This window comes from Paroedura picta, chromosome 10, assembly GCF_049243985.1.
Source record: "Paroedura picta isolate Pp20150507F chromosome 10, Ppicta_v3.0, whole genome shotgun sequence".
Taxonomy (NCBI): Eukaryota; Metazoa; Chordata; class Lepidosauria; order Squamata; family Gekkonidae; genus Paroedura; species Paroedura picta.
Window position 1 is genome coordinate 29,962,108 of NC_135378.1, and position 18,459 is coordinate 29,980,566.

At 42.5% G+C, this 18,459-nt stretch overlaps 1 protein-coding gene across 2 annotated transcripts in view; it reads left to right on the top strand.

The window, feature by feature from the left end:
• CWH43 (cell wall biogenesis 43 C-terminal homolog) overlaps nucleotides 1-18,459 on the top strand; it is a 33,182-nt gene that overhangs the window by 841 nt on the left and 13,882 nt on the right. For both annotated transcript variants that reach the window (XM_077301975.1, XM_077301977.1), the window contains exons 2-7: nucleotides 2,432-2,623; nucleotides 3,528-3,648; nucleotides 3,790-3,944; nucleotides 5,178-5,376; nucleotides 9,630-9,718; nucleotides 11,508-11,762. In XM_077301975.1, the coding sequence (XP_077158090.1) occupies nucleotides 2,432-2,623; nucleotides 3,528-3,648; nucleotides 3,790-3,944; nucleotides 5,178-5,376; nucleotides 9,630-9,718; nucleotides 11,508-11,762 (1,011 nt within the window). The remainder of the gene's footprint in view (nucleotides 1-2,431; nucleotides 2,624-3,527; nucleotides 3,649-3,789; nucleotides 3,945-5,177; nucleotides 5,377-9,629; nucleotides 9,719-11,507; nucleotides 11,763-18,459) is intronic.

The window sequence follows — 18,459 nt, forward strand, 5'->3', positions numbered from 1 at the left end:
AAGAGGAAGGGAAGGCAATTGTAAGTGCTTTAGACTCCTTCAGGCAGTGAAAAGTGAGGTATAAAAACAATTCTTCATAAAACCTTCTATTCTAAATTGCCAGTTAATTAGCATTAATGTATTGGTGGACTCCAGGAAACCAAAGATGGTGTTGTAGCTGCTGAGATGGCAATTTAGCAGATTTCTTATTATTCAGCTAGTATAGTTCAGAACTAATGACTGAGAATGTTTTCTTTAAGGAGAAATTTACTTGCAAAGTGGACATAGAACTAGTACTGTACTGTTGGTGTTTGTGTATGTGTATGGAGGAAATTCAGATATCGTTGTGCTTAAACCACAAGTAAAACCTGCAAACCCCTTCATTTATGATAACGTATGCCCCAATCATGTATAGAATGGGAAATGGATTTCAGTGGGAAGCCGTATAGGTCTGAAGCCACAGAACAAGTTTTGAGTGCAGTGGTACCTTTAAGACGAACAAGGTTTTATTCACGGTATGAGCTTCCTGAAATACAATGGCATGGAAGTAACCAGTTCACACTTATAGGCAAAGTGTAAGAGTAAATACAGCAAACAGCATAATGTTTTATTCCAATATTCTTGCCCTCATCCCTTGTACTTGCATCCTCTCTAGTTATTCATCCCCCTCCCAGTTCAGTGTAAGTAGATGTTTTTAATGTTGCTTATAACTCATGAGTCATGAAAGGAACTAGCATTTTACAGGGGATGATGTAACGAAGTGCTTATTTTTTCCCACTCCCTAATTTTTATTAGACAGGACAAGTCGCATGAGTGCAGGTATTGTTATTAGTTATATAGGAGCTATCCTGGCAACTGAAGCTATGCAACCTTTTGAAACATGTTCAAAGACAGCACTGGCTGAAAGCAAATGTCTGGGGAACCTGAAGGGTGTATGGATTCTTTCTTTCTAAGAAAAACCAGCTTTTAAAGATTTACATCCTTGGAAAACTGACTAAAACATGCTGTAAATTACAGCAAAGTATTTATTGTTTACTGCAACTACAGCAGACATTAGGAAGGTACCTTGTAGATCAGGGATCCTCAACCTGTGGTCCTCCAGATGTTTATGGACTACAATTCCCATGAGAATTGTCATGGGAATTTAGTCCATGAACATCTGGAGGACCACAGGTTGAGGATCCCTGTTGTAGATAACCGAACTTGTCAGTAGCATACAAAACTTCTTAAATCCTACAGGTTTCAAGGTGCTTAACTCTATACTCAACTAATGAGACTTTACAGAGTTTGATTTTGAGTGGCTCATTTCCTAGAACATCTTGTAACTAATATACCAATGAAAGCTATGCTGTTACAAGTACTATAACATTCTAGTCATACAACTGAGGTTAGAAGCAATTTATTCTTGGGGGTTAAGGTTTTCAGTAGAAGTTACTTTGGATGACGGCTAATTTTTGCTTTGTCTGCTCTGGCACATGTGTAAGGAAGTCTGTCTTCTAAAAAGCTACAACTAGAATTCCATTTGACCATCTATGTCTCCTCTCCATGCTGCTCAGTTGGTTGTAGCAGATTGGTAGATTTCCTCCTTTTTCATGCCCTCACTTCTATGGCATAATTTAGCCATGTGCCCAAACTTCCTGGTATGCACAACAGTATTTCCCAAAAGCAAAAGAACAATGCACTCTCTGAACACTACCTGCTTTGTCATTATGTCAAGATAATCTCTTCCAAGGGCTCAAAAGTAAATAAGGAAGTGATTCAAGTGGCAATTGTGTATAGCTCCATGGAGCTGTATTTACAAGTCTATACATCTCTCTTTTTCTATTGTAGAGATTTTAAATATAAAATTGCTATTTTTATAACTTTGTGCCAAAGCCTCCCAGCATCAAGAAGCCACAATTGGCCAACAGTTCATCAATAGATGATTGCTTTTTAAAATTTTGCTGTCAAGTCATGGCTGACAATCTTGTAGTTTTCAAGGCATTCTTGACATTCTGACGTGGTTTGCCATTGCCTGCCTTTGTCTGGCCACCCTGGACTTCTTGGTGGCCTCCTATTAAGGCGAAACCAGCTTAGCCTCCAAGTTCTGACAGGGCTGGGCTACCCAGGTCAGGGCAGATGTTGGCATACTTTCTGCCTATTCATATCTGAGTAGACTGCACAACAAAGGATCATTTGTTTATCCATTCATTCTTCATTCAAAGAGGAATAGAGAGTTGAGTGGCTCTCAGTGCAATCCTATGCAGAATGGGTCTAGCCAAGGAAATGGGCTTAGACTGCAGTAACTCTGCATAGGATTGCCCAGTAAAACACAAATGTTCACAACTGCCGGCCCAGAAAGAAATAGCATGCTTGGAATGTACTGCTTTTTCATGTGGCACACTAATAGCATTAACAAAACTGAACAAGATATGCTCAGGATATATAACATTTATGTTCCCCTTTATTTCAGGTTATGTTTCCTGGTCTCTTTATCATGCCTTTCCACCGATGATCTATTATTTCCCTTTACAAACCTTAAAACTCACTGGATTAGAAGTTTTTGCTCTTGCTTTCCTCTCTCCTGCATTATTAACGATTGGTCCATTTTGGAAGTTGGCTAACAACAAGTACATTCTAGCTTTGTTGAGGCTGATAACAATTGGTAAGTTATACTTGCATAGGTTTAAAGTGTCTTTAAATATCTCTGCAAGACTAAGCAATAATAGCAAAATGTTTAAACTGTATTAATGCATGAATGTACTACAATGGAGAATAATTTCCCATCGCTTGCCATGCCTATTACAAGAGAACTATGATCCTGTAAATTCCTAATACTATTCAGATGAAAGGACAATTGGATGTATTGGAAAGCGAATAAAGGAACAGTTATAAAGAAGTATAGATGCTAAGATTCCCTGGTTAAAATCAGTAGAACCTCTTTCCAAATTGCAGGTAATGGGATTTATAGTGCTGTTTTAGGAGTATTTTCCTGGGTCTAAACCCCACTGAATAGGCCTAAGATTCGGAGTAGAGCTGCTTAGGATTGTTCTATCAGCATTGAACTATCTCATTTGACTTAAGTGTGAACTGTCCAGAAAGTCACTTTGGGTGGCAGTTCCTTGGCTTTTCAAAACTTTAGTTCAGGCTTTGGTCCTAATGAAAGTTACTGAAGACTTCTCTCAGAGAAGTAAATGTCCAGTTGGGTTGTAAATTCAGAGCAAGAGATAAAGAGATTAAATGGACATAGGTGCAGATGAGAACATGGGGCCTAAGTAGAGTTGCCAGGTTCCCCTTAAGATCATGTCAGATGTTGGCAGGTGGGCATAAAGGTAGCCTGTTACCCCAGGCAGTGAAGATGCATTCCCCAGCAGTTTTGTGTTTTGTTTTGCTTGAACTGTCACCTTTAGCAGCTGACTGTGTCATCTAGCCAAGAAATATGATCCCATTGATTTGTTGGAAAATTTTAAGCAGTGCTTAACTGTGATACTGAAATTACTGGGAGATAAAGTATTTTCACTGCAGCTATATTGTGCCCTTTGTATTTTAAAATATATTTCTGTACACAGGAAGCATAGCCTCATTCCAAGCTCCAAATGCTAATCTTCGACTTTTGATCTTGGCTGTGGGTGTTTCTTCCTCCTTGGTGGTTCAGACGGTAACATGGTGGTCTGGGAACAGTCTCCAAAGGTATTGTGTATGAAAGTGAAACTTGCATTATAAGTGTTACTATAACGAAAAAGGCAGATTGTCTTTTGATATGGTCAAAACCAAAGAAAAGCATGGTCAGAGACAACTAATTCTGCCTACACTATAAATATTTGTTTACAGATGCTGCAGAATCTGGGGATTTATACTGGGAAAATTTCTTCTTCTTGTTCTTCGGATTTGGTACACATCATTAAATCCAGTCTGGAATTGTAAGATGTTCAATACTACAATAATGATTCTTGGCTTCATAGCTGCTCTTGAGCGAATATATACAGGTAATATATAAATACACAATACATGATTCCTGGTTCTTTCCCTGGGTCCTATTGATAGACATAATATGCAACTGGTCCAAAATGCGGCTGCTAGGGTCCTCACGGCTACACCTTGGAGGGCACCTATCCAGCCAGTGCTGAGGCAGCTGCATTGGGTACCGGTTATCTTCCGGATCAGGTTCAAGGTTTTGGTTTTGACCTTCAAGGCCATTCGTGGTCTGGGCCCAGTGTATATGAGGGACCGCCTATCGCCCTATGCCCCCCACAGGGTCTTACGCTCTGCAAGGTCTAACCTATTGGTCATTCCCGGTCCCAAGGAAGCTCGCCTGGCCTCGACCAGGGCCAGGGCCTTTTTGGTCCTGGCCCCAACCTGGTGGAATGAGCTCCCGGAAGAGCTGTGGGCCCTGCAGGAATTGTCATCATTCCGCAGGGCCTGCAAGATGGAGCTCTTCCGCCAGGCTTTCGGTTGAGGCTGGGCAGCAAGAAGATCTAGCCCCCCTCACAAATGTGACGGTTGCATCTGTCATCTGCCCCCTCCCTTTCCCTTCTTAGGGGGTGTGGAATTCGGTTAGCTGTTGAATTTTGCCGCCATTCTTGTCGTAACTTTTGTATTAATTGTATTATGTTTTATTGTGCTTTTATTGTTTTAGGGGATTGGTTTTTATGTGACCCGCCTCGAGCCTCTGGGGGGAGGTGGGATATAAATTTAATAATAATAATAATAATAATAATAATAATAATAATAATAATAATAATAATAATAATAATAATAATAGTTTGATGCTTTTAACTTAATTCCTAGGAAAGTGGGAACCAGTTCAGTTTTGGATGATGAAGCAGAGGTGGAAGAGACTTAAGCTTTCCTGCCTGAGACATTTTCCTAATTTGAACCGGCTACAAGGAGCTTCTTTTTGCCCTGTTGGGGAAAGTTACTCGTAGCCCACAAGTACAAATAAGCTTCTCCAATTGTTCAATCAGATATAAAAATGTTTCCCCTTACATATTATGCCAGCAAAATGGTGGAAAATGTGGCCATGAAGATAGGCTGTAATGGACTGGGGAGATCAAATGGCAAATTCCCTTCCTGGCTTGTTCAACTCCCACTTTGAGTCTGATGGATACAAATTTTGAATTTTTTTTTTAAATGCTTGAAAATGGCCTTAGAAATTCCCATTTACTTCTTACACATGTGTTGCAAGGCTAATGTTTTCCACATTTGGTTGTGATTTTTAGGTGTACATGAGGAAAAAGAAGCACCCAAGAACATAAATACAGCAAAGGAAATGATTCATAGACCAAACTGGCTTTTGTCAGGGGCAGCTTTTGGCAGCCTCACATTTCTCACACTTTGGATTTTTGGAGAAGTATCATTAGTTTCTAGATGGGCAGTGAGTGGTCATCCACAGCCTGGACCTGAGCCTAATCCACATGGGTAAGGGACTGTTGTTCTGAAATTCCTTCAAAATAGTCAAAGCTGAGAACCAGAGTTCGGCCTCGTGTGTTTATTTGTTTGTTTGCTTGTTTGTTTGTTTATTTATTTATATTTATATATTGCCCTCCCCAAAGGCTCAGGGTGGTTTACAGGAAACAGGAAAAAGATACAGATAACATATGGTAACAACATGTGTTAACAGCAATAACATGATAACAACAATAACCTTAACATGATAACAACAATAACTTTAGAGAATTATGGAACTGTAAAAGAGCCTCAGCTCAGCTCTTACTGGGACCCAGTGGGTTAGGTAGATTGGTAGCAGTTGTAGTAGTAGTAGGGGCTTGGGGGCCATTTGGAAACAATGGTTTGGGTCTACCTCAACTAAATGCCTGGCGGAGGAGCTCCCCTTTGCAGGCCCTGCGGAACTGTTTAGGTTCTGTCAGGGCCCTGATCTCCTCTGGGAGCTCGTTCCACCAGGTGGGGGCCAGAATGGAGAAAGCTCTAGCACTGATTGAGGTCAAGCGGGCTTCCTTGGGGCCAGGGATCCTGTTTAAATATTGGGATTAGATTGAGGTGATCTCCTCAGAAGGCACTGTGGATTTTCTTTAAGGGACGGGGCAACACTTTCCTGACACATTCTTCTCAGGGGTGTCTTTAATTTTTATCTCTCCTTGGAATAACTTTTTGTTTGCTGTTTCATTATTTTTGGACACTGTGTACTCAAGTACAATGAATGTTGACTTTTAGAAATAGACTCTGACTTGTACAATTCTGTATCTACTACAAAGAATGGACACTGCTACATGGGGCAGAGACTTTAAAAAATAAATGCTTAATATTCTTCTATGATTCATTTCTAAGTGAATCACTAAAGTATTTTACTGGTTGCTTTAATTTGTCTTAAAATTTGAATGTTCTTTTCTAACCTATAAAAAGTTCTATTTTAGACCTATCTAAAGTTCTAAACTACAAGAAGTATTCTTGTAGTTAATGAATATATTGGTTTTAAAGGAGAAACTGAGGCACATCCCAAATAACTAGAAGACAAAACTAAAAATATAACTTAAGGGTTACATCTAGAATAGGGGCAGTTACTCGTATCTGATATGCAGGTACACAGAGATACTGAACACTTATGCAGTAACAGCCATAACTTTATTTCAAGGCATGATGCTGCATACTAAAATTTTATAATGGGTGTGATGCCCTTTTCCACTCCCATCTGCAGCAACCTTTCCCTCTCAGGTTCCAGGTTACAAGTACAAGTTGGGACAAGCTACCCTTCTTATCTCTTGACCATTCCCCATCTCAGGTCCTCTCTTTTACTCACAAAGACATCAGAAGGGTTGAAGCACCTTCCCACTAAGGAAAAATGGAAGAATTTGGGATTTTTCTGTTTATAAAGGAGATGACAATGGGTGGATATGATAGAGATTTATAAAATTATGCAAGGGGTGAAAAATTGATGAAGATATTTTTTCTCTCTCTCCCAGAATCCTAGCTCAACAATATCTAATGAAACTACGGTTGCCAGCTCGGGGTTGGGAAATACCTGGAGACTTTGTAATGGAGACGGGAGTGGGAGGGATTTGTAGGAGACGGGAGTGGGAGGGATTTGGAGTGGCAAGAAACCTCAAGGCTATGGAATCTACCCTCCACAGGAGCCATTTTCTCCAGGGGAACTGATCTTTGTCACCTGGAGATGAGCCGTAAAATGAAACTCATGAGCAGTTGATTCAGGATGGACAAAGGGAAATATGTCTTCATACAGAGTGTGATTAAAATGTGGAATTTGCTGCCAGAACTTGTAGTGATAACCACAGGAACGAAAAGCTTTAAAAGGTGTGACACATAAGTAGGCCTCACTAAGTCAGGGCAGCAGTCAGAGGTAGCATACAATATGATTAGGGAGAATCCTTTGGTTACAAATGGACTAGTTTCAGCCCTCTCTAAGCAGCTTTTCTGTACAGTTTCACTCTGTCAGATATCCTTCACCTCCCTCAGCTCCCCAGCTGCCAACTCCCAACTGTTGTTTTTAACTGTTATTTTCCAACTATCACTCTCTCAACATTCCATCAGCTCTTATTGGTTGTTCTTAGGGAGAGGTGGAACTTACTGTCTGATACAATGAGTTTCAAAACTTTCTGGTCATAATTAATCTTGTGTTTGACAACCCTTGCCCATTTCAAGCATTGGTAGAATTCCAAAACCTAACTCATTGAACAATGACTGTCAGTAAAGTCCTAAGCAGAGTTGCACTCTTCTAAGTCCATTCAAATCAGTGGGTGTAGAAGGGTGTAACACTGTTTTGGATTACAATGCTCAATGCATAACTTCAGCTTGTTATTCCAGTTTCTCTCCATTGCTTTTGCTCTGTCCTTTCTCTACTTTTTATAAGCTTGATCATCCTTTAACTTGATAGTGTTATCAAAGACAGAAAGATCGATTGCTGACACAATAAACTGGAAAATCCTTCATATATGACCGAAAAATATGTGGCTTGGATCTAGAGACACTTTTAAGGAAAAAGAATTGGTTCTTATATGCTGCTTTTCTCTACCCGAAGGAGACTCAAAGTGGCTTACAGTCACCTTCCCTTTCCTCTCCCCACAACAGACACCCTGTGAGGTGGGTGAGGAAGAGAGAGCCCTGATATTACTGCTTGGTCAGAACAGGTTTATCAGCGCCGTGGGGAGCCCATTCAAATCAGTGGGTGTAGAAGGGTGTAACACTGTTGGCTGCATGTTGGGGAGTGCAGAATTAAACCCGGCTTGCCAGATTAGAAGTCTGCACTCCTAACCACTATATCAGACTGGCTCTCTTGGTGTATGTGCTTTTGCTTGGTGTATGTGCAACCAGTTCTCACAGCACCCTTTTGCAGGTTATGTAAAAGGTGGTCTCTTCTTTAAGGGACTTTTGGGGGTATGTGGGGCTGCCACTGGAAGGGGAAACGGAATACCTCATGTCCAAATAGACACAAACTTAGCCTCTCTAGATCAAAATAATTTATATCAAAATGTATTATCTTATAATGAATTTTTTTTTAATGTCAATATTTTAAACATGTTTTAATCATTGAAATATTTTCTATCCATGTTTCTGCTTTAACCATTTAAAGGCAGGATAATATTAAACAGAATTTTGTCTTATATATTTTTGTATCCTGGCCAAAAATGAGACCCAATATGGAGCTCAGTGGAAGAGGGTCTTCAGTTAGGGTTGGAGTCAATTATCAATTACTTCCAATCAGTTCTATGAGATGATATAAATGGTTTGCAAATGCGGACACATTTGGGAGCGCAGGCCAAATCTGCCTCATGTCATAATATTGAACAATTTTGTAGTACAATATAATAAATTCCAAATAGATAGGAAGTATTTGGCTAGCTTTATCTAATCATACAGTCTTGATTATCCAAGTCTTTCCCACATCCCATTGCATTTGCTTCCTGTGGGTATCATCCTCAAAAGTGCAGCCTCTCCTCACTCTGAATCAATCTTTCTAATTTAGGCCTTATGGAAATCCAAGTGATTGTCCGTCGAACAGAGTCCATAGAACTCTGCTGGACAGGAAGGTGTCAACCAACCTCAACTTACGAAGGCTGTTTTTTTTCCTTCTCCCTTTATACAGGAATTTTGTGGTTCTGGATAACAGCGTCTGCTTAGTGAGGTTTTTATTTGGCTTTTAGATAGGGTTTGACTCAGCAGGGGGAAGGGTTGTTTCAGTGTGACATGAGCCCTGCTGGATCAGATCAGGGATCCATCTAGTCCAGCTTCCTGTCTCACACAGTGGCCAAACAGTGCCTCTGGATGTGAAACAACAGGGCATAGAGGCTAAGGTCTTCCCCTGATGTTGTCTCATGGAACTGGTATTCAGAGATTTGTAAAGAAGCATTGTTTTTTGTCAATCTTAAATCTCATCTGCCTTTTTGAATGCCTTTGAGTTCTAGTATTTGGGAAGAGAGAGAGAAATTCCTATTTGTCAGTTATCTCTTTACCAACCCATGTATAATTTGTATGTACCTCTATAATTTGTAGGCAGCTGAGTGTAGGGGGTTGAGTGTTCTGCAGACCTGAGGGCAGTTACCTTAGATCTTCTCTTTCTTATCTCGCCCACCCCTGCCCCCATATTCCTTACTACCTGGAAGCAAAACAGTGGAGCTTAGTTTGGGCTTGGTTCTTTTCTTTCAGCTATTTAGTACAAAAAATTGATAATAGTCTCTTCTCTTGTTTATTTCAATGTACAGAGGTGCTGTTCTCTTGGGACTAGCTCACGGACTGATGTTTTCCTTTTGGTCTTGGTCTACCTTTGCCCTTTGTGGTTGGTGCCTTATAGGTGAGAATAAATTTGATGCACACTTCCTTTTGCTCTGATCCTCAAACATCTTATGGAGTGAGACTTGCTGATCTTACCTACTATGTAATCCTTGTACTTGACATGCTACGTGAGAATCTGGAAAAGATTTTATTTTATTAAATTTAATTTATACACCTCCCTCCTAGCATACAGGCTTAGGGCCATTTCAAGTTTCCCCCCTTTCTTGGGATGCATGAGACTCTTAATTTAGGCTAACTCTGCTAACATAGTATTGATGCTCTGCAACAAGGAATTCAACACTTTGCATGTTTACCTGCACTCCCAGAGAACCTTTGCTTCCATTTCTAACTTTCACTATAACAGAATACAATATAAATATTTCCTTATTTAGTAGTTAGTTAATAGAAATCAACTACATTCCTTTAGGTCAAGGGTAGTAAAACACCAATCATTTTTTTACTATCAAAATTGATGGTACTGAAGCCTTTTTGGAAACCTGGATCCATAGCCTGTGTATTGTATAGAAGTGAGATAATAGAGAGCTCAGACATTCTTCACTGTACTCATCTGGTAGACAGTCTTCACTTGCAGATGGACAAGAGCAATATGCCAGCCCTTCTCAGCAACTTTTGGTACAGTGAATTAAGAAGTGCTGGATAAAACTCCACAATTGCCTCTAACAGCTGAAGTTATACAGAGAGCATCCTGAGAAAGGGCCTGGTATTCCCTCTCTGACCCTCATTCACTCTTCTGCTCATCAATGTGTTTGTTTTCTCTATTTTTCATTGTTTTACACACACACACACACACACACATATTTGTTTTGTTTGCATAGGACCCTAATTTGGGTGGAAAGGTGGCATAAAAGCTTTAAAATAAATAAAGCAGCCCTGTGAAGTGGCTTAGACTAAGAGGTAGTGACTGGCCTTAGATTATTGTGGCAGAGCAGGGACTTGAAAGAAGCCTACTTAAGCCTGAACATACTGGGGGGGGGGGGGGAGTGTAGTGCAGAAAATATTTGGGAACTTTCTGTTGCAGTGGTTTTCCAATTTTGCTGCAGTTTATCAAGACTCTTAGAAATGTTTTTATAACAGGATACGCAGTCACCAGGAGGTATGCTGAATGGCAGCCATCTGGATTATTCTGCTTGGCATGTGGGGCTGGTCTTCTGCCTAAGTAACTGAGACAAGCCCTGTGGCTGACAGGATCTCTAGGGCCAGTAGGATGGGAGAAGCCTTATGCTTGCCATCACCTCCTGGACCTGCAGAGTCACTAGCCAGGTCAGAGGTGAGACTGGAGCTGCCATGTTTGTTGGACCAGTCAATGGGAGATGGGGAGATGTTGGGGGTGTCACTTTGGTTTTGGGGCAAAACACTATAGTAGAATTAGCTTCTTACCGTAGAGTTTTGCCCCCAAACCAGAGTGAGAACACCCCCCCCCCCAAGTCACCAACATCCCTACATCACGTCTGAGTGATATAGAAACATTGTTTTTTAGGCTTTTTGCCTGTTTTTAGAGTAGAATTTTCCCCGGTTTCTTAAACCTCTGAAATGTGTGTGTGTGTGGAGGGGGGGGGGACCACACTTTGCTCCCTGTGTGTCCAGCCAAGTCTGGCTCCCAGCTTTAATTGACCCTTGTGCAGGTAGATGTTGCCTGTTTCTGTTTTATTATGTTAAATCAAAGCTATATAGTTATAATGCTATTCCATAACATTTATTGTTGGCTGTGGCCTTATTAAATATTTTGGTGCAGTAGGAAAACAGACTGGTGTTCTACAATTTGCCATCATTCTTTCATCCCTTTATAGGTGCAGCTGGAGCAGCTGGTCTGCTGAGCTTACCAACATGGTGGGCAGCTCTTGCTGGCGATATCCTGGCCATCTTTACTATGTGGACATGGCCTCGCATAACTGGAAGCTTTGCTAGTTGTTTACATCCTGTAAAAGTAATGACTACAGCAATGCTTGTACAGCTGCTGGAAGTGTTCTTCTGTGCATGGTGTACAGCTTACAAGTTTGTACCTGGTGGAACTTATGCTCGAGAAAGGTCGGATGTCCTTTTAGGTATGTTTGTTCTTCTTATCCAAGAGAACCTTTCAAATTTTCTTCATTTGAACTCTTATCAACTGTAAAACATAACTTAGAAGAGTTTCACAATCTTTTCCTCTTTGCTTTCTCCGCTTCATTGATATCCATAGTTTAAAAGGACATAGAAACTGAGGTTCTTTATGTGTTGTCAGGCATGCACAGTTTTAAAAATACAGTCACAGACTAGACTCCCTGTACGTGTATAAGAAGTAGACTTCAAGGATTAATAGGCAGTAGGCCTGCAAATCTAACCAACATATAGGAGCTTTAGTTGTGACCATCTACTTAAGAGATGTCAGAGGGCATTAGGAACAGGATAAAAAAAATACCAACAATAGAGCACATATAATTTTGGGATATGAATCAACGCCTTGGATATCTATATACCTTTAGTCCGGATGAACATTTTTCCTAAAATAGAGGGGAAAACCTGCCCCTGAGTTACTTGCATTTATTAATTCATATAAATGTACAGTTGGGCTGTATTCAAACTATGCTTATAGAAACTCATGATTGCTAAGTCCCCCTCTCAATATTAGTTTTCCAATGTGAATAATTTACTGAAATATTAACTAAATTGCAATCTGTAGAGCTTCAAGGAGCAAAGCAAGGATGGACCTAGCTTACATTTCCTCTTATTATCCAGTATAATAACTTGGATTCAATTGGCTGAGGAGATGGAAGAGGGACTTCTAGACATTTAAAACAATGTCATGAGCCAAAACGCTTATCTCAGGACCATGGCTGGGTTTCAAAGGGCTAGTGTTCATCAGATCTTTTCCATCCCTTCCCACTAGAGTTCCTTATGACTTTTCCTCTCTCCAAGATCTCCTGAAGTTTAGGGAATCCTCTGAAACAGAATCCAGTGCACGCACATACACACATGCGTGCATGCACAAACACATCATGCATGTGGCGGAGCTTTCAGCTCACCCAAAAGGATTGCTGGTTGTGTTTATATCTTGTGTTTCCATTCTTTAGAACTTAACTGGTGGCAAATTTCTTGCTTCTTCACATTTCTCACAGGTGTGGCTGTCACTTCCTGTTCTTGTGTCTATTGTACTGTCTTTCTGGTATGACATCTTTTATAGGCAAACACCCTTTTCATAAAAGTAATACTGTAAAAAATGCATTGAGATCATAGTTATGGGTGTAAAAGTACAAAGGTCATTCAACTCAAACCCTATACATGTTTATCAGAATTCTTGTGTCTTCTGAAGAGCAGACCTTTGACATACTGTTTAAAATTTTAGAATAGAATACTGAAATATGTAAATAAATAATATTTTAGCCTGCTTTTCCTAAATGCTAAATGTAGGAAACAACACAGATCAACAATTTAAAAAATTATAACATCATATATAAATACCATAAAAACGTTCTATTTCTGTAGTTCCTAACTAGTTGAGATTTAGGTTGAGAGGACAGATCTTCCCAATTTGCAGTAGTGAGGCAAGCACTTATTGATGGTCCCCCAGGGCCCTGACTGTAGGTCTGGAGGAACAGCTCTATCCTGCAGCCTTGCAGAACTGTTTAAGGTCCCACAGGGCCCTGATCTCTCTTGGCAGAGTGTTCTGCTAGGCTGGACCAATGCCTCCTTTGGGCTGGGGATCCTGAGCTGGCTTTGGTCAGATGGTCCTAATGATCTTTGTGAGGGAAAGTAGAAAATGCAGTCCCATAGATATTCTGGTCCCAAACTGTTTAGGGATTTAAGGGTTAATACCAAAACCTTGAACCTGATCCAGTCTTCAATCTGGAGCCAATGCAGCTAGGAGAATACTGGTGTCATATGTGCCCTCTACTGGGTCTCCATAAGGACCTGTGTTGCTGCATTTTGAAGAGTTGCAGTTTCCAGATCAGTCTCAAGGGAGAACCTGCATAGAGTGAGTTGCAGAAGTCTAATCTAGAGCTGGCCGGTGCATGGATTGCCTTGGCTAGGTCTGATGCAGAGAGATAGGGTGCAAGCTGTTGTACCTGGCACAGATGGAAAAATACTTGGTTTGTGAACTTCGTGATCTGGACCACCATTGAAAGGGAGGCATCCAGAAATTGATTATCAGATCCTTATGGAATAGATTCAAATTAGTAATAGATAGCTTAGGAACTTTACCTTTTTGTCAGACATCCCTAAACAATTTTAAGAAGAATAGAGCTACACTCCTTGATAGCTATGTAAATTGATTCTGAAATATAAAATGAAAACCATAATAGTTTAAGAAAAAGAAAGACATTCTGCAAAATATGAACTCCAGCAATATAGTAGTGAACAAATTGAGAGAAGTAGCATAAGATGCAGAAACTAACTTATGTTAAGGGTATTTTCCTTCGTTTTCACTGTGTGTGTCTATCGGGCTTTCTTTTTTGTTCTGCTTTGATTCTTTCCTTTCAGTGCTCAGCTCGCTTTCTGGTCGCTGTTTCCCTGGGTTTTCTGAGAATGGTTGTGTGGCGGTTTTCCCCCTTGCTTCAGTTCCAAGCTGAAGGTAATTAAAAGGTTTTGTTAAGTGAGTCTTTAAAAACTTGGAGAAGCTGTGGGGTTGCTGAGACAAGAGATGGGAATAATCCCACATTTTGTGTGAAAGTGTTTACTAGTCTGTTCTCAGTGTGAGTGCACACATACACATGAACCACCACTTTGGAACCATGTTCTCTTTTGCAAAAGACTTCTGCCTGTACCTCTGCCTTTCCCTGTCAATAATTTTCTCCAAGCTAGCTACCGAGGTTTAGCAATAAACTCAAATTGTTAGACTCATCCTACTTGTAACACCCCCCCCCCCAATTACATGGTAGAAAAAAGCAATAGTGGAACTTATATACTCAGAAAGAGGGGAGCACTACTAGGGGCTTTTCGCACCGGGATCTTTGTAGCAAATTGGTTGCTGAATGAAAAATCGCCATTTAAAATAGTGGAATTCGTCGTTATGCATACCTGCCTTTGTAGTGGAATCCAGTTGCGTTTTGTAGCGTTTCCCACAGGCTTCCGGTCTCGGCAAAAATCGCTAGAAAAGAAGCGCTCTTGCCAAGCTCGTCCTGCCCCTGGCCGTCAAGCAGCCAATGGGCAGCCGTTAGCATGCTCCCAAACAGCCCCTTTCCCTTTTAGAAAGTTTAAAAAAAAAAAAAAACCAGACCCATTGCAACGAATCTGTGTTGATTCGTTGCAACGGAGAGACCCATCCAGCTGCCTGGTGTGTTTGAGCTGTCATTTATTCGTTGCCACACTCCCTCCGAGTGAAAAAAAAAAAATCCCCCCCCCTCTCACGGGCCCAATTTTCGGCTGAAAATCCAATGGGCAGCCGTTAGCATGCTTCCAAACAGCCCCTTTCCCTTTAAGAAAGTTTTTAAAAAAAAAAACCAGACCCATTGCAACGAATCTGTGTTGATTCGTTGCAACGGAGAGACCCATCCAGCTGCCTGTGTCTTTGAGCTGTCATTTATTCGTTGCCACGCTCCCTCCAAGTGAACCCCCCCCCCTCTCACGGGCCCGATTTTCGGCTAAATGAATGTGTAAAAAATAAAGGGAAAATACATCAGCAAACGGGCTTCTCTTGTTTGTGCTTAGTGACTGAAGGGGAGGGACTGAAGCCGGGGAAGCCTCTAAACAGAGGCTCGCTGGTGCGTTTATCCCCGCTCGCTCGGAGAAAAAAAAATGGCGATCGCTTCGCCGGAAGATCAGAGGAGAGAACCAGGGGGAGGGACTTTGTAGAAACCGCAACAATGTTAACGCACAGGTCTTTTTCGCTAGTGTTGCAGATTGGTTGCAGGAGTGTATCGCTTTCCGGAGGGTGATTCCACTTTTGGGGATTTCCCTGAAAGCGCTACAAGGAAGCGCTTTTTGCAGATCGTTTTCAGGTGTGTGGCAGATTGTCAACGACGTTGTGCATAACGGCAAATCAGTAGCGTTTTCAATTGGCAACCATTGTGCGATTTTGAAGGCGTGCAAAAAGCCCCCTAATGTTTGCTAATATGGACACCTGATAATAAATATAGATTGAAGAATCTGTATTCTATTTCAAAAACAAAACAAAACATCCAGTGTATTACTGACCCACAAGGAGAGATCAACCATGCCACGCACAAAAAAAGGCGCTGTGACACATGTCCGGTTTTTCTCATTGGTATGCAGAATATTTGCTCCATGATTCCTAAAAGCAAAATTGGAGGAGGAAAAAGCTGCAGAGTGCACGCACAGCATTTGAAGTAAAGCCCTACCGACTCAACATAGTGAAAATCAAAAGTAAGCTGTGCATGCATAATAGGCCTAAGAGGGGACAGGATATATCTGTACCACTAATATTTCTGGTAAGGGCTGGTGGGAGGAGTTGGTCTCATCGCTTAACTGCCACTCAGTGGTGGCTACTGCCCCTACATGCCCCCTCCTCCAGCTGGATTGCCTGTCCATCCAATGGGCAGCCAATTATGTTTCATTCCCACTCCTGACCACTGCCTTGCACTTCCCTCCAAGGCTCCAGGTCCCTGTCCCATTAGAGTTGCACCTGCCTGTGAGTTTTGCTTGGCCCCTAGATGGCAGAGCCAGCCAGCTATGGTCTCGGGGATGGAACATGGCTGCCCTACCAGCTGCCTGCTGCCTTTCGAGTTCCTGGAGGGAGGAAGGGGCCATGCAGAGAGTTGCTGCCCGGGGAGATCCTGGCATCAGCTCTGCTAGCCAACCTTGCATCCTTTGGAGGTGCTTGTGACAGCTGCGAGTTTGCCCATCCCTACAGCATGCAAGGCTGCCTACCTGCACATGGCTGTGGCCCACCTTGCCATTGCCTGCACTGCAGCCTGCCACAGCCTGCCACCTCCACAGCTCCCACTACCTACATGCATTCCGCTTTGCCTGGCCTCGACTCTGCTGCCGTGTGCCTGCCCCCTTGCCCTGGGGAGGACAGGGGACCTCTGTCCCCAAGAGGTGTGCCTTCCAGTTTTGTCGCAGTCCCAGGTCCTCTCCAAGAGCTGTGCTTGCTGGCTTGGCCCACTGTTCAGATACTTCCATCCTGCCACGACTCCTGCTGCCTGCAACCCACAGGCTGCAGCTTGCTGTCCACACTGCCTCCCCTGCCCTGGCCCACTCTGATAACATCAGGGGGGGGGGCTGCGGCCGTGCCTGCCCGTAACAGCACTCCCTCAGTGAGCCAACCTGCTCCCTGGCTCCCTCCAACCTCCGCTCCTCCCACCACCCTGGCCCCTGTGCAGTGAACCCACCTGACTACCATCCAGGTCCTCACTGCGGCATTCGCTGCAACCCTGGCCCCAACATTGCCACAATAAGCCTGGCTGCCTCTCTTTCCTGGCCAGGGGAGAGCCTCCTGTACGAGTCACCATCTACCCGGCTGCCCTTCCCTCCCACAACCTGACTCTGGGCCACTCCCACACCTCCCTCCACCACTGCAGTCACCCTTACTGTGACCATCCACCCCAGTGCCCCCTCCCACCCCCACCCCCAGTCCGCAGTGCCACCCCTCCCCCTCCCCCACTACCTAGACCACCACCACATCTGTTCCCCCCACATCTGCTCCTGAACTCCCTAGCTCACCCACCAGCACCATCTCTTCCCCCCTTGCCTCTCTGCCAACCTCCCTTCCCCCCCACCTGCCTTGCGCAGCCTGCCTGCTCTGCCACACCCGATTCCTACTTCCTTCCATCCTCACAGGAGTTCCCAACCCCTTCTCCCTTCTCCCCTCACCCCACCACCCTCTCTCACCCCTTGCCCTCCACCCCTTGCCCCCCACCCCAGTACCTTTCCCCCATTCCCTCAGCCTCCCCCCCACTGCCTAGACTACCACCGCCCTCTCATCCCCCCCAGCATTGGCTCACTAATTCCCCAGCTCCACCACCTGTGCCACCAGCTCTTCCCCCTTTGTCTCTCTGCAAACCTTCTCCCCACCTTCTCCCCACCTGCCTACCTTCTCCCACACTCTAGCACCTGTTTGTCATGAACTGTTGTAATCCTGAATGCGACGGCCTCTGCCCCTTGTGTCTTGATAAATTCATGTTAAGATAGTAAAATGTACTGAATGAATAAACAAATCTGGCAACAAAATCTGACACAGTCGATTGATATATCAAAGTAAATTAATTTCTTAGCTACTCTGAAACATGGTATGCATCCTCAAATATTTCTCTCTGGGCTCTTAAAGTACAGTCCTAAATACAGTTATATCTTTGTAAATCTATTAAAATCAAAGGGCTTAGAAAGATATCTCTACTTAGGACTGAATTGTTAATCATCTTCAAATGTGGTTATTGCAATACAGTCTGATCAGAAAACTTTTGTTACTAAAACACCGAGAAATGAATTTAATTTTGAACTACATGTTGATCACCTGTAAAGGGAACCTAAAATGTCTACATGGAGGGAAGCATGACCAGATAGAAAGTTAATCAAACCAAACTTATTATTTATAAATGTTGACTTAGAAGACAAAGAAGAGATAAGGTAGGTAAAGTGGGAATATCTTCATAATCAGGATGACTATGCAGGCTCTCTCCCTTTGCATGAGATTGCTTTTTCAGCATACCCAATTTATCCTTTCTCTTAAGTTTCTTTTTAACACATCAGTTCTGAACCAGGATTCACTTTGTACCACTCCAAATGGCAATCAGTGTTCTGACAAGATAACTAATTCACAATGTCTTAGAATGAATGAACTCAAGCTTTGGCTGTGTTGCGCAAGTT